General features: G+C 42.9%; 1 protein-coding gene across 1 annotated transcript; it reads right to left on the bottom strand.

Moving 5' to 3' along the window:
* Positions 1 to 5,828: 5,828 nt before the first annotated feature.
* On the bottom strand, positions 5,829 to 14,297 carry LOC148116122 (uncharacterized). Its single transcript, XM_087884847.1, has 5 exons — positions 13,653 to 14,297; positions 13,310 to 13,400; positions 13,129 to 13,196; positions 11,463 to 11,592; positions 5,829 to 9,607 (listed from the first exon to the last, which is right to left on the bottom strand). Exons 1-5 carry the CDS (start codon positions 14,064 to 14,066, stop codon positions 7,347 to 7,349), a joined length of 2,964 nt encoding a protein of 987 aa, XP_087740973.1. The 5' UTR covers positions 14,067 to 14,297; the 3' UTR covers positions 5,829 to 7,346.
* Between the last annotated feature and the right edge of the window lie 698 nt (positions 14,298 to 14,995).

Raw genomic sequence — 14,995 nt, 5'->3', positions numbered from 1 at the left:
TTTCTACCCCTTTCATTCAGTCTGCTTCTTATTTATGGAAGGGAAGGGAAGGGAAGGGAAGGGAAGGGAAGGGAAGAGAAGAGAAGAGAAGAGAAGAGAAGAGAAGAGAAGAGAAGAGAAGAGAAGAGAAGAGAAGAGAAGAGAAGAGAAAAAATAAAATAAATATTCTTTCTGGCAGCCGCTGAGATATCAGAAGATGCCATCATGTCTGCCCTCCTCCTTCTTTTCATCAGGCTAGAAAATACCCAGTTCCAGGAACCAAGTTTTTTAAATATGTTTTTGCCTCCATCTTTGTTGCTTTTCTCTGCACTCTTTCTAGAGTCTCAAGATCTTATTTATTATAGAAAACACAAAGAAAAATAGAAATAGGAAATTAAGGAAAGGAGAAAAAGAGGGGGAAAGAAAGTTTGAGGTACAAGGAAAAAAAGGAAAAAAAGACATTGACTTCTTTTTAGCACAGTGCAAGGGAAAAAAAAAACAATTATTCCAACCTGACAATTCCGTCTAATGGACAAAAGCAAAGTCGTTTTAGGTCTGTTTCCTTTGAACACTTTAAATGTGAAGATATTCAATTTAATGGCTGGAGAAGGTTAAGTGCACAATGGTCTCAAAGACCCCGTTGGCTGAGGGGATCTGCACTCTGATTGGTTGGTGCGGGTGGAAAGGGGGCTTTTCCCTGTTTTCCCACCTTTTCCTCCTCCGCGCCGTTTGAGATTTACCTCAGGATGTTCCTGACTGTCTTCTCTGCTGCAGTTACAGAAAAGAGATCACACCAGCTCTGTCTTCTCTGCTTTGAATCATTCATTCATTCATTCATTCATTCATTCATTCATTCATTCATTTATTTATTTATTTATTTATTTATTTATTTATTTATTTATTTATTTATTTATTTATATTTTTATACCGCCCTTCTCCCGAAGGACTCAGGGTGGTGAACAGCCATGATAAAACAATATACAAAATAGAAATTTAAAAAACATATTAAAGTAATTAAATCACAGACCGAATTTAAAACTCTCATTTAAAACCAATTTTAAAATCCCATTAACAGGGTCTTCACTGCACGACGAAAGGCACGAAGGTTGTGGATCCTTCGTATGTCTGGGGGCAATTCATTCAAAAGGGCAGGGGCCCCCACAGAGAAGGCTCTCCCCCTGGGGGTCGCCGGTCTACATTGTTTGGCTGACGGCACCCTGAGGAGGCCCTCTCTGTGTGAGTGTACCAGTCGGTGGGAGGCAATCGGTGGCAGAATGCGGTCTTGTAGATAGCCAGGTCCTAAGCCATGGAGCGCTTTAAAGGTGGTGACCAACACCTTGAAGCGCACCAGGAAGACCACCAGGAGCCCGTGCAGCTTGCGCAAGAGAGGTGTTACACGTGAGCGATGGGTCGCCCCCATTATTACTTGCGCAGCCTGTTAAGGATATTGTTGTTGTGTTAGCAACCAGCAGAGTATAGTACACAGAGAAACATTGCTGAGAGCAATGAAATAAGAGATACGTGCAAACTGGTTTATTAAAAGTTTACTTTATAGTGAAAAACAGTCTCGTAGTCATTTAATCAATCCAAGTCTTTGCCAGTTAAATCAGTCCAGCAATACAAAAAGCTTCTTACCACACAAACAGTAGTTGGTTACAATAACATGTACACTCTGGTTCACAAACCACAATGGTAGCAGATCCACCCAACGATGATAGCACAATGGTAACATATCATCAACTGAATACATTACAGTACCTTTCTTAAATACGTTAACAACTAATTACAGCATGACTCAGCATTACAATGATGCAGCATTAAAACTTAAAGTCACAGAACACATATATTGCCTGGACAGCCTCTTAGGCTCAAACCATATCCCAACACGGCCGCATTCTGGACCAGTTGGAGGAGATAGTGACGGTGGGCTTGGCTGGAGGGAAGGAAGGGAGAGGAGGCATATGAGAAGCACAGGAGGACCCAGAACGGAACACCAAGTTGGTTACTTCAGATGCCACATGGGACTGACTGACCATGCAGAGCCATGCCAAGATCCTTGCTGAGGGGGGGATTTGGGGGAATGCAGAGGGAGACCCCCCAGACCAGGCTCTGCCTGCAGCTGACCAGCCTCCTTCCAGGTGGGAGGGGTCCGAGTCCCAGATCGCAGCTTGGCCGGGATGGGGGTGGTAGGCAGGGGTGGGTTCTTCTTACCTTTACTACCGGTTTGCAACGGAGCCGCACGTGCTCGCTTCGCTCGCGCTCTCTTTTGCACAGGCGCAAAAGCATTTTGGTGACATTGGGGTCAGTGGGTGGAGCCTCCCACCAGTTTTACTACCAGTTCTATAGAACCGGTGCAAACCGGGGTCAACCCACCACTGGTGGCAGGGAGTGTGGAAGGGATTGGGGGGGATCTTGGAGAAAGGGAAGGTGGGGGCAGATGGAGGTTGAGATCAGGCAGATCCCAGGATCACCACACAGCCTTGGACTGGATCCCTCTTGATCTCCTCCTTCACTAAATCCTCTAACTGGCACAATACTTAGATTAATGGGAGGGTCTGGTTGAGCCCCAGTGGTGGGTTGCTCTTGGTTCTCACCGGTTCGCAAGAACCGGTAGTAAAAATTTGTAGTAGTTCGGAGAACCGGTAATAACATTGGCTGGCCATGCCCCCAAACCGGTTCCTGGCCCGGTCGCTGCTCGCTTACCCCGCCCACCTCATCAGAGGCTGTAGGAAAAAAAATGCCTTTAAAAGCCTCTGGCAATCCCAGCTGAGTTGCCTGATCGTCAGAGGCTTCTAAAAGTATTTTTTTCTGCAACCTCTTAAGGTTGTAGAAAAAATGCTTTTAAAAGTTTAAAAAAAATTGGCCACGCCCACCCAGTCACATTAACCCCCCCACCAAGCCACACCCACAAAATTAAGTCACGCCCACAGAACCAGTAGTAAAAAATTTTAGAACCCACCCCTGGTGAGCCCCCCAAGAGGGTCCTTTAAAGATTCACTCCAGCTCAGAGTACTTTGCTAAGTGTTTCTCACTGTTGAAGGATTGTTTTTAATAACTGTTAATTCTTTTTTTGGGGGGGATTTTTTTTTTCTCAAACATAAGACATAAATCTTTCAAGAACGAAGTCTTGGTCTGGTCACAGATAAGTAGACTGATTTTACAAATAAAAACAAATATTTTTAACATAAATTCTGACATCCTAATTTAAGTCTTTCTATTATATTGCCATAAATCTTAATTTGCTACTAAATATTGCTCATTTTTATATTCAATTATAAATCAAAATTCAATACAGCTCTTTCTAAATTTTTCTCCATTACTGCTTTTAACATCCACATTAAAACACAAAAATGATCTAATCTCTTAATCTATATATTTACCTTACAATTTTATCACCACAAATCTTAATTTCCAAATGTATACAACTCAATTTTTATTTCAATTTATTAATCAAAATTCTTTCTATTCTTCTTGGTTTCTAGTTAGTGGCTAGTTAGCAGCATTGGTTGCCCCCCCCACACAGATGCATCTGTTTATGGTGCTGGGGTGGGGGGGTGTGGCACTGGTGCCAGTGCTGGCGTCTGCCGCAGAATACTGCAATGGTAGTTTGCTGAGGGTGAAGAGAAGAAGCTGAGGTGAGGAGGCCTGGACTTATAGATCGGCAGAGGTGGAGATGTTACCCTCCTCTGGGGATACTGTTTCCCCCCTCCCTCTCCCCGCCTTCCCCCACTCCTTACGGGGGGAGGGGTTTACGAATTGCTACACTCTGGACACTTTAGACCCCTTACCATGTTCCACTCACGCCCTCGCTGGTAGGAGAGACTGAGCACCATTTGAGAGAGCTGAGGGATTCTCTATATCCCAACGGAGAGGACAGAACATTGTTCCCGATAACTTTCTGTAACGGGACCGGACGTCGTGAGAGGATGGTTGGCTATTAGCCTCCGTTGGAGAAAAAGAACATTGGACCTTCTCCCTGTCGTGAGAGGACAGTGGAGTCCAGCCCTATAAATGGATATTTTGTGACCTTTTATGCTCAGTTATCCCTTTGGACTGTGATAGACTCCCGGACTGGCCTTCCTTTTCCCATCTTTGGTTCGGTTGATGCTCCAAAAAGCCGACCTTCTCGCGCTGCGAGACTCCCCTCTCTCGCAGGCCGGGCCCTCCACATTATCGAGGGCCTATCTTGATGACAGGCTTTGGGACCCCGAGAGATGGCATGCAGCGACGAGGGGGTTGAGGGGTTTTTTAACTAAATTTTTAAGGAAAATTTTAAGGGGACCCGGGAGGGAGGGAGGGGGTTGTAAAAGTGGACCTGGGGGGGTCCAGATAGTGACTGAGCGGGATGATGGGTCGATTAGCTGCAGCAGAGGGGTCGCGAAAGGAAATTTAACCGGGGAGCAGGGGGACGACAGGAAGGGCTGTGTAATTGAAATAATGAGTGGGAGGGGCAGATATGACGGGCGCAGGGGGTCATATCAAGTGTCGGGGGTGCGCACGTGCTGTCTCCGAGCGATTGCGCACTCCGGCCCCCAATGCGTGACTCGTGTTCTGGGCTGTGCAGAGTCTCAGGCCCAGGGTCCGCGGCTGATGTTGTGTAATGCCAGGTCAGTGGTTAATAAAGCCCCCCTCATCTGTGATCTTATTTTGGAGGGGGGTGCGGACCTGGCAGGTATTACGGAGACCTGGTTGGGCCAAGAGGGGGGGTCCCCCTCGTTGAGATGTGCCCACCAGGTTTCCGTGCATTTCATCAGCCAAGGGCCCAGGGGAGGGGTGGGGGAGTGGCGGTGATTATTAGGGAAAGTCTTTGTCCGAGGGAGACCACTGTTCCTCAGATAGCCGGATGTGAGTCCCTTTGTGTGAAGTGGGGCCGTGGGGTTGTACACTGCCCTGAGTCCTTCGGGAGAAGGGCGATATAGAAATAAAATTATATTATTATTATTATTATTATTATTATTATTATTATTATTATTATTATTATAGACCCATTTCATCCAATCTTTGAATTTTGAACTTTTACACAGACATCTCAAAATTTTTCATTTCATTTTAGTTGTCATCCAACATTTTCTTTTTCACCCCTTATTAATAATTGTTCTCCAGTGTATTCTCCTCTATACCTCCAACTGTTGTTTTGCTGATTTCCAGCATAATTTATTTTGGCTGATTTTCAGCATTCTCCTCCATAACTGCAACTATTATTTGGCTGATTTCCAGCATTACTTATTTTGGCTGAGTTTTCAGCATATTCTCCTCCATAACTCCAACTATTATTTGGCTGATTTCCAGCGTTTTCCAGTGTTTTGGCTGATTTCCAGCATGCTTTATTTTGGCTGATATCCAGCATATACACCTCCTTTCTCCCAACAATTATTAAGCTGATTTACCAGCATCATTTATTTTAGCTGATTTCCAGCTTATTCTCTTCCACATCTTTTATTTAGCTGATAACCAGCATATCTTATTTTAAGTATTTCCTTTTCAATATGTTTATCTATTAATCCACTATTTCCAAATATACTCTTCCAGGGTGTTTCCCCATCTGGTACTAGTCATTTCCAACATATGTTAAATTAAATCTCAATTGTTACTTCAATTTTTGCACCTTATTGTATCATCTGTAATCATTAACAGTTAATCATAGTTATCCTTAACCACTTTGTTGGCAAATTAAAACTAAAACATGTTACATCAAATTATGCTTTTATAAAAATATCACTTTTAATCACCTTAACTTCCAACTTCTATTTTAGTTATCTTCTTTTATTTTCTATCTTTATTACACCATAGGCACCTCTTGTTTTTATTTAAAACTCATTTAACCATTTAAACAACTAGACATTTAAACATTGCCTTTTAATTTTATCTATTTTATTTCTTCAGTTCCTTATCTCTCCATAAGTATTTCAATTCAGTCAATACTTCCATGCTTAAAACTCTGTATATCATTTTTAATTCTGTTGTAAAGTCTGTTCCCTGTAAAGTCCATCAGCTTCCCCGCTTTTATTCCTGCGCCAGACCTTTTGTTGCTACGCCAATAAACAAATAAAAGTTTATTAGTTCCTTTGTATTTCTTCTTTCTTTGTAAAACCATCAGTAGACAGAATAGAAATCTCCAAAATTCAAAGGTCCATAGTTATTTTCAAAGTAATCCAAAATAAATAGCTAATCAAAATGGTTCTTTTTCAGGAGGGAGCAAATTTCTACACTTGGTCACAGGTTCAATCGCCATTTTGAAGCAATTATGTTGCTATCTGTTTGATCTCTTTGTCTGCCTTTTAAAGGTGCCAAGTCCTTAATTATCGCTTTTCTCTTTTCCAAATCAGAAACAGATCAGATCTGTTTCAATTTAACAAAAGAAATTCAAATATCCAGTTCTAATTAGTTAATAGTTAATTAGTCAGTTCATTCCAATCAATCAGTGCTGAAATAGATTTCTCAAAGGGTCTTTAACTCCTTTCATTACTTTACAAAATCTTCAAGCCCCACAGATCTTCAGCCACTAGTTAAGGCTGGGGGTCCTATTTGTAAACGTAAATACACAATCGTTGTTTCTCGCCTGGGTTGGTGTCATTCACCCAGCTTCAAAGCACATCGTCCTTTCTTCCTTCCTCCTGCTCATTTCTTGTCCCGGTTTGTCCCGCCTTTGTGGCAGCCGCCGTTGCTGCCGTCCCCTGCCGCCAACTCAGAGGGTTTCCTCCGGCCTCCGAGCAACTTGCCTGTTCCTCTTGGCCGCCCAAGGAATCCCTCTCTTTCACCTGTCCCTACAAGACAGGATCGGTCCGCAGACCTGTCGGCGGTGGTTTGCCAGTTGGGGTTTTCGTGGGGCTCATCAGAGACTGCTATTTCCCAGACTGCATCACCGCAACACCAAACCAGAAGTCCAATAATTGTTAATTCTATAATGCTGAAGAACATTCAATTTGTTATTTGTAATTTGAAGCAGAGCTCTAATATGGTTGCCACTGAAAGAACAACATTTCAGGTGTGGGTTGTTCTTGTTTTTTTCATAATAAACCCATTTGCATCCGGGAACATTAAAAATCTTTGTGGAATAGCTAAAAAAAGGGCAGCGGCTTTACAAAGTGAAAATTGTGAGTGAGCATGAAATGCAAATTGTGCATAAGAAAAAATATTTCAGCAAGAAAATGGATGGAGCATTTTAAATAAGTGGAAATTGAACAGTTTCAAATTTGGCATTGTATTGAAAACATCTTGAACTCATATAGATTACTTTTAATAGTTGATTCAGCCTTTCATACTTCTAAGGTCGCTAAAATGAGGACCCAGATTGCTGGGGACAATACGCTGACTTTGTAAACTGCTCAGAGATAAAGTGGTAAAACATTGTGGAGTAGTATATAAATCTAAGTGGAATCGTTATTGCTATATAATTTCTCCTGAGCGAGGATCCTTCTATGAGAAATAAGAGGACCATTCTGAGCAAAGCACTTTCCACATTCCATGCATTTAAATGGCTTCTCTCCTGTGTGGCTCTTTTTGTGGCTTATAAATCCACTGCCATGAGTAAACATCTTTCCACACTCCAAGCACTTATACGGCTTCTCCCCTGTGTGGATCCTCTTATGGGAAATAAGATTACCTCTTAGAGCAAAGGTCTTTCCACATTCCGTGCATTTAAATGGTTTCTCTCCTGAGTGCAGCTTTTTGTGTCTTGTAAGTCGATAGTTCTGAGCAAAACTCTTTCCACACTCCATGCATTTATATGGCTTCTCTCCTGTGTGGATCATCTTATGGGAAATAAGATAACGTCTTTCAGCAAAGCTCTTACCACATTCCATGCACTTAAATGGCTTCTCTCCTGAGTGGATCTTTTTGTGGCTTATAAGTCCACTGCCATGAGGAAACGTCTTTCCACACTCCATGCATTTATATGGCTTTTCTCCTGTGTGAATCCTCTTATGGGAAATAAGATTACCTCTTTGAGCAAAGATCTTTCCACATTCCGTGCATTTAAATGGTTTCTCCCCTGAGTGGAGCTTTTTGTGTCTTGTAAGTCGATAGTTCTGAGCAAAACTCTTTCCACACTCCATGCATTTATACGGCTTCTCCCCTGTGTGGATCATCTTATGGGAAATAAGATAACGTCTTTCAGCAAAGCACTTACCACATTCCATGCACTTAAATGGCTTCTCTCCTGAGTGGATCTTTTTGTGTCTTGTAAGTCCAGTGCTCTGAGTAAACGTCTTTCCACACTCCGTGCATTTATACGGCTTCTCCCCTGTGTGGATGATCTTATGGGAAATAAAATTACCTCTTAGAGCAAAGGTCTTTCCACATTCCATGCATTTAAATGGTTTCTCTCCTGAGTGGAGCTTTTTGTGTTTTATAAGTCCAGTGCTCTGAGTAAACGTCTTTCCACACTCCATGCATGTATACGGCTTCTCTCCTGTGTGAATCATTTTATGGGAAATAAGATAACGTCTTTCAGCAAAGGTCTTTCCACACTCCATGCATTTATATGGCTTCTCCCCTGAGTGGAGCTTTTTGTGGCTTATAAGTCCACTGCCACGAGTAAACGTCTTTCCACACTCCATGCATTTATATGGCTTCTCTCCTGTGTGAATCATCTTATGGGAAATAAGATTACGTCTTTCAGCAAAGGTCTTTCCACACTCCATGCATTTATATGGCTTCTCTCCTGTGTGAATCATCTTATGGGAAATAAGATAACGTCTTTCAGCAAAGGTCTTTCCACACTCCATGCATTTATATGGCTTCTCTCCTGTGTGAATCATCTTATGGGAAATAAGATAACGTCTTTCAGCAAAGGTCTTTCCACATTCCATGCATTTATATGGCTTCTCCCCTGAGTGGAGCTTTTTGTGTCTTGTAAGTCGATAGTTCTGAGCAAAACTCTTTCCACACTCCATGCATTTATATGGCTTCTTCCCTGTGTGGATTCTTTTATGGGAAATAAGACTAGTTCTATGAGCAAAGGTCTTTCTACATTCCGTGCATTTATACAGCTTCTCCCCTGTGTGGATCATCTTATGGGAAATAAGACTACTTCTATAAGCAAAGTTCTTTCCACACTCCGTGCATTTATACGGCTTCTCCCCTGTGTGGATCATCTTATGGGAAGTAAGTGTACTGCTTTGAGCAAATGTCTTTCCACATTCCGTGCATTTAAATGGCTTTTCTCCTGAGTGGATCCTTTTATGGATAGTAAGTTGCCTGCTTGTCCTAAAACATTTTCCACATTCCAAACATTTATAAGGCTTCTCTTTTGTGTCAATCGCTTTTGGAGAAGTAAGGAAGTTATTTCCAAGAGAAACAATGAATGTCCCATTGTAATTTTGTCCGTTGTGGCTTCTTATAGCATCTTCTCCTTTGTTTTGGGTTAAATAGTGTTCATTTACTTGTACTTTAGCTTTGATTAGCTTCACACTTTTCCCAACATATTTTTTCCTTATTCTCTCTTGTTGGGCAAGAAAGTCTTGCATCGGAGCATCAGTGGAAGATGAGCTTTCCTGATTCCAATTCTTTGACTGATTTCTCTCATGGCTTCCTAGTTCCATTCGAATTCCAAACTTCTCCGTTCCATCTTTAGCATTGATCAGTTGGAACAGTTCACAGGAATCTTGATTCTCCTGCCCATTATTACCTTCGAAGCAAAAGGGAAATGAAAATAATAACAAGGTTAGAGAAAAAGATCAAAGCGTAGAAAGTCAAGTGAATTTCCTTCTGAATTTCTCCAAAATTCCATTAGGTTGTATGTTTGCATGCTTACAGGGGTGTGATATAGACATGATGATTTCTATATTCATAAGTCATGAAAGCTTTGAAGATGTTTAGAAAACATCTCTTTCTTTACAATTATCTATGGTACTGTATATATATGCAAACCTCACTCAGTTTAGAGTTAAGGAATAGAATGGAATAACAGAGTTGGAAGGGACCTTGGAGGTCTTCCCGTCGAACCCCCTGCTTAGGCAGGAAACTCTACACCACTTCAGACAAATGGTTATCCAACATCTTCTTAAAAACTTCCAGTGTTGGAGCATTCACAATTTCTAGAGGCAGGTTGTTCCACTGATTAATCGTTTTAACTGTCAGGAAATTTCTCCTTAGTTCTAAGTTGCTTCTCTCCTTGATTAGCTTCCACCCATTGCTTCTTGTTCTGCCTTCAGGTGCTTTGGAGAATAGTTTGACTCCCTCTTCTTTGTGGCAGCCCCTGAGATATTGGAACATTGCTATCATGTCACCCCTAGTCTCAGGCTACTAATCTCACGTGATCTCGCATTGCAGTACTTTAGGCCTGTGTTCGTTTAAGAACTGAGAAGTGCACGAGATTCAGGACAAAAGTCTTTGAAAACGAAGAGGCCTTCCCTCCCTTTGCAAAGCATTTTGCCCTGGATCTCGTGCAGGCCTTGGTTAGCAGAGAAAAGAGGCCTAAAGCACTGTAGTGTGAGATCACATGAGATCTTTTCTGTAAGATTTCCCACTACTGATCTTGCGTATCTCTCTCTACTTTAGGCCTCATTTTTCTGCAAAGGCACCGAAGTAGACAAAGGAACCAACGGCTCGCCACATCGTCGCAAGGTACCATATTTTTTGGACCATAAGACGCACCTAGGTTTAAAGAAGCAAAACAAGAGTCCCTGGTGTCCAGAAGCACTCTGCGTTTTTGGTCTCCCAAACCCTCTGCGAGGAGGACAAAAACGGGATCCGCAGAGGCCAAGACAAGGCCTTTTTTTGCCCTTCAGGGTGCTTCTGGACACCAGGGAGGGCAAAAAAGGGACACACAGATGGCTTGGGAGGCCAAAACCAGGTACGCATTCACTCTCTAAGACTCAGACATTTCCATCTACTTTTTTGGGGGAGTGGGGGGAAGTGCATTTTATAGTCTCAAAAATACAGTAAGTCCCTGCGGGGTGGGGGAATAGGTACAGTGAAGGTTGCAGCGTCTCTGCTGTTATTCAAAAGTGTGAACGATGTCCGTGGTGTGGCAACGCTCATCATTTTGGGGCTCAAGTACTTCGTGAAGGGCTGGTCGTAACTTGGAATGGTCACTTAATGAACTGTCATAACTCGGGGATTACCTGTACCCTAGGATGCTCTGACTGACATTGCATGAGGCCTTTGTTCTTGAATTGGATTGGGAGAATGCTCTTCCATGGGCTGAGTGTGAAAGTTCTGTTCTCACACAATTTTGGAGGTTTCAGAGGACAAACGACAACACACTCCTCTCATGTGACCTCCAGAGGACACATAAAAGCACACCTCGTTCTTCTCAGCCCCCACAGATAAGTTCAAATAGAAATGGAAAAACAGAGATGAGAAATGGCACAGAAAGCATCTAAGTAAAAGAGACATTGACTCTTTCCTTCCTTGGAGTACGAGAAGATCCTTTCCTTCTCCCTCCCAGGAGACAATATCTGATTAGTGGTTTTTTAATAAAAAAGCTAACTAGAATCTGCATTCTTGAACTCTCTGATTGAGGACTAGAGAACTCTTACCCAGAGAGGCCACGTTCCTATGGTTTTCAAGCATGACTTCCGAATGCAGCGCTTTCTGGTCAGGATCCAGCAGAGACCATTCCTCCTCAGAGAAAGTCACAGCCACCTCCTCAAAGGACACGAGACTCTCCTGAACACGGAAAAAACAGAACAGAACAGGAGGATTCTCAAGATCTGTTCATCTTCATCAATGATTTAGAAAAGAGGAGAGAAGGGGAACTCATCAAATTGGCAGACAAGACCAAATTGACAGCAATAACAACACTCAAGATACAGAAGGATCAACAGATTGGGCCCCATCTAAAAAAATGAAATCAACAGTGAGAAATGTAAGGTTTTACATTTAGGAAAGAAAAACCAAATGGACTGGCACAGAAGAGGTGACATCTGGCTCAACAGTAGTAAGGGCAACATGGATCTTGGAATCCTAATGGACAATCACTTAAATAGGAGTCAACAGTAGGCTACAGTTGCCGAAAAACCCCCAACAGAATCATAGGCTGCATTAAGAGGGACAGAATCAAGATGACATGAAGTGTTAGTAACACTTTATAACGTCTTTGGAAGACCACACTTGGAATATTGCACCCAGGTTTGGTTGTCAGATGTAAAAAAGATATTGAGACTCTAGAAAGAGTGCAGAGAAGAGCAACAAAAATTATTAGTGGACTGGAGGCTAAAACATATAAAGAACGGTTGCTGGAATTGGGTATGTCTGGTTTCATGTAAAATAGGACTAGATGGGGTGACATGATAGAAGTGTTCCAAGAAGCAAAGGATGGAAATGATTCAAGGAGAGGACCAGCCTACAAGTAAAGAGAAATTTCCTGACAGTGAGAAAAATTAATCAGTGGAATGACGTCTCTCCAGAAATTGTGGGTGCTCCAACACTGGAGGGATTTAAGAAGAAATTGGACAGCCATTCATCTGAAATGTTATAGGGCTCCCAGTCTGAGCAGGGGGTTGGACTAGAAGACCTCCAAGATCCCTAAGAACTCTGTTATTCTGTTCTATTGTTCCCAAAGCAAAGATAAGTTAAATGGCTGTGCATCACAGAAGTCCTAATATTAGGTGAGAAAATGGGCAAATCGAAAATTGCTTTCACCGAAGAAATATCTGGGGAAGTTTTATCAAGTTCATTGGTTCTGCAAAACCTTCAGTGCCTTTCAGCAAAGTAACCCCACTTCTGGATCACCTGATCTATCGCTCTGTCTATCATTGATTGATCTAGTAGTCTGAGCCATTGGCTGAAAGGAAGAAAACAAGGAAGAGAAAATTACAGGTTATAAACGAGGCTTTATAAAAATGGTAATGTGGCAATGTGAATATTTAGTTATTTTTCATTAGCCTTGAAGAGTTCAGAATCAAAGAATTACTCCAAAAACAGGGTCTGTAGCAGTTACTTTCACTGTGATACGTTTACTCTTGAAGGACTTTTTAAAAATTGCTTCTTATAAACTCAAAGTTGGAGGAGTACCTAGGAGAACAAGATAACCAGAGGAAGTTATGCTGGTTGACAGGAACTTTGAACCTGCTATTCTGCTCTGCATGTTGTGGAAGAACACAAAAATAATCCAGCCCAAGCAAGGGAAAATCGAAGGAGGGATCCCTCTGCACTTCCCCTTCACTTCCTGAAGGGAGAATAGAAATCTAAAATCTTTCTTACTTCATTTGGAGGTTCAACTGCTGTTTGATCTCCATCGTAAAAACCAGAAAGTTTCATTCTTTGTTTCTCTGTAAGGAATAAATAGTTTCAACATGGATAATTAACAAAATAGGAGGAGGTATTGTATAGAAGAGAAGAGAGAGTGAGGTAAGACATGAGAAATCGGAGGATCTTCCATTACCTTCTGAGGTGTCCCTCCTGAAAAATAGCTTCTGAGGGGGATTTGATGGGTTCTTCTTTCCCTCAGGATCTCTGATCTTTACATTGCAGCACTTCAAATAGGAGGAAGGAAAAAAGAAGCAGAATTAATAAAAGTCACACGACACAAAGTGAATTCTTATATTTGGAACATAACCTCAAAGCCCCCAATATCCATCTGTGAGGTTGAATGAGAAACAAGGGAACAATGTCCTACAAGAATTGGTGAATTGCCACATATGATGAACGCCAGAGAAGTTTGGGAAGGAGGGGTGAAGTATTCAACCACATTCTCTATTCTCTTCTGAGCTCCCTGAAGTTCTCACCTGCAACTCGACCTGCTCCTTCTGCTCCTCCGCCTGGCTCAGGAGGAAGCCTTCCGCCAGGGCCACCGCCTGGGAGCTGGTCTCTGCTCCACACTCCCGCACCCAGCCCTCCATCTCTGGGGGCAGAAGGAACAGGAGCTGCTCCAGAACCACCAGGTCCAGCATCTGGGCTTTGGTGTGCTTTTCTGGTCTCAGCCATCGCCTGCAAAAGCCATGGAGTCGGCTGCAAAGTCCTCGGGGACCCTCAGCCTCCTGGTATTGGATGAAATTCCAGGGATGAACTTGTGAAGGGCGGATGGTTTCCTCCTCCAGGATCTCCTGCCTGGTTCTTGTCCAGAGCTTCGCCCCCTTCCCAGGCTGAGCAGCTGAAGGGCCTTTTCCGGCTCCCTCCTTTCCAAAAGGTTGTGTCTCCATCCTTTCTCTGTCCTGCAGAGCAACTGCAAATGGCTCCAAGGACTCTGGTGGGTCTCCAGATGCCTTTTCCTTCACGGGACCATTTCTGGGGCTGCAGGACTGATCCCTGCAAGGGATTCCGCTCTTTTTCTTCTTCCCCCAAGAGGAAAGTTTGCCTTGCAAAGACCACAAATGGCTTCCAGTTTTCAATTCCAACAATTGCCAAGAATTAAACTCTCCCGCTGCAGGACTGATCCCTGCAAAGGGAAGAAAAAGAAACGTTAAGAATTAGACTCTCCGCCTCCTCCGGGGCTCCAGGGCTTAAGGAGAGCGAATGCAAACTCCCAGAGAGGCAAGGCTCCAGTGGGCCATTGGGGAAGTGCCTGGAGTCACCTTCCCTTGGCAGAGGGCGCCCCCTGGTGGATTTGGTGCAAAGTGCCAGGATCGTAGAAAGGGCGGGAAAGAGGAGTGAATGGGAGGGGGAAGGGTGAGGGCGTGGATGATGGGCTTGGGAGTAGGTGGAAGAAAGGCCCTTCTCCATGGCTCTCTGTCAGACAAAGGCTTCGACCTCTGTGGTTGTTTTCCCCCTTTTGTATCAACCCAAATGCATGGAAGGAGGTTTTCGCCTTTCTTCTGTTGCGTTTCTAGAGCTGTTGGTTATTTCTTATATATAATCGAAGTCCATTTCTACCCCTTTCATTCAGTCTGCTTCTTATTTATGGAAGGGAAGGGAAGGGAAGGGAAGGGAAGGGAAGAGAAGAGAAGAGAAGAGAAGAGAAGAGAAGAGAAGAGAAGAGAAGAGAAGAGAAGAGAAGAGAAAAAATAAAATAAATATTCTTTCTGGCAGCCGCTGAGATATCAGAAGATGCCATCATGTCTGCCCTCCTCCTTCTTTTCATCAGACTAGAAAATACCCAGTTCCAGGAACCAAGTTTTTTAAATATGTTTTT

The sequence above is a fragment of the Pantherophis guttatus genome, chromosome 2, assembly GCF_059756535.1.
Source record: "Pantherophis guttatus breed Tessera chromosome 2, ASM5975653v1, whole genome shotgun sequence".
NCBI lineage: Eukaryota > Metazoa > Chordata > Lepidosauria > Squamata > Colubridae > Pantherophis > Pantherophis guttatus.
This window is presented reverse-complemented; position numbering and strand designations above follow the sequence as displayed.

Bases quoted from the DNA above. Each gene is read 5' to 3' on its own strand.
- LOC148116122 (XM_087884847.1), bottom strand. From the start codon at position 14,066: ATGGAGACACAACCTTTTGGAAAGGAGGGAGCCGGAAAAGGCCCTTCA. The intron at 13,401-13,652 runs GTGAGAACTTCA...TCCTATTTGAAG, and splicing joins AGGAGCAGGTCGAGTTGCAG to TGCTGCAATGTAAAGATCAG. The intron at 13,197-13,309 runs GTAATGGAAGAT...TATTCCTTACAG, and splicing joins CAGGAGGGACACCTCAGAAG to AGAAACAAAGAATGAAACTT.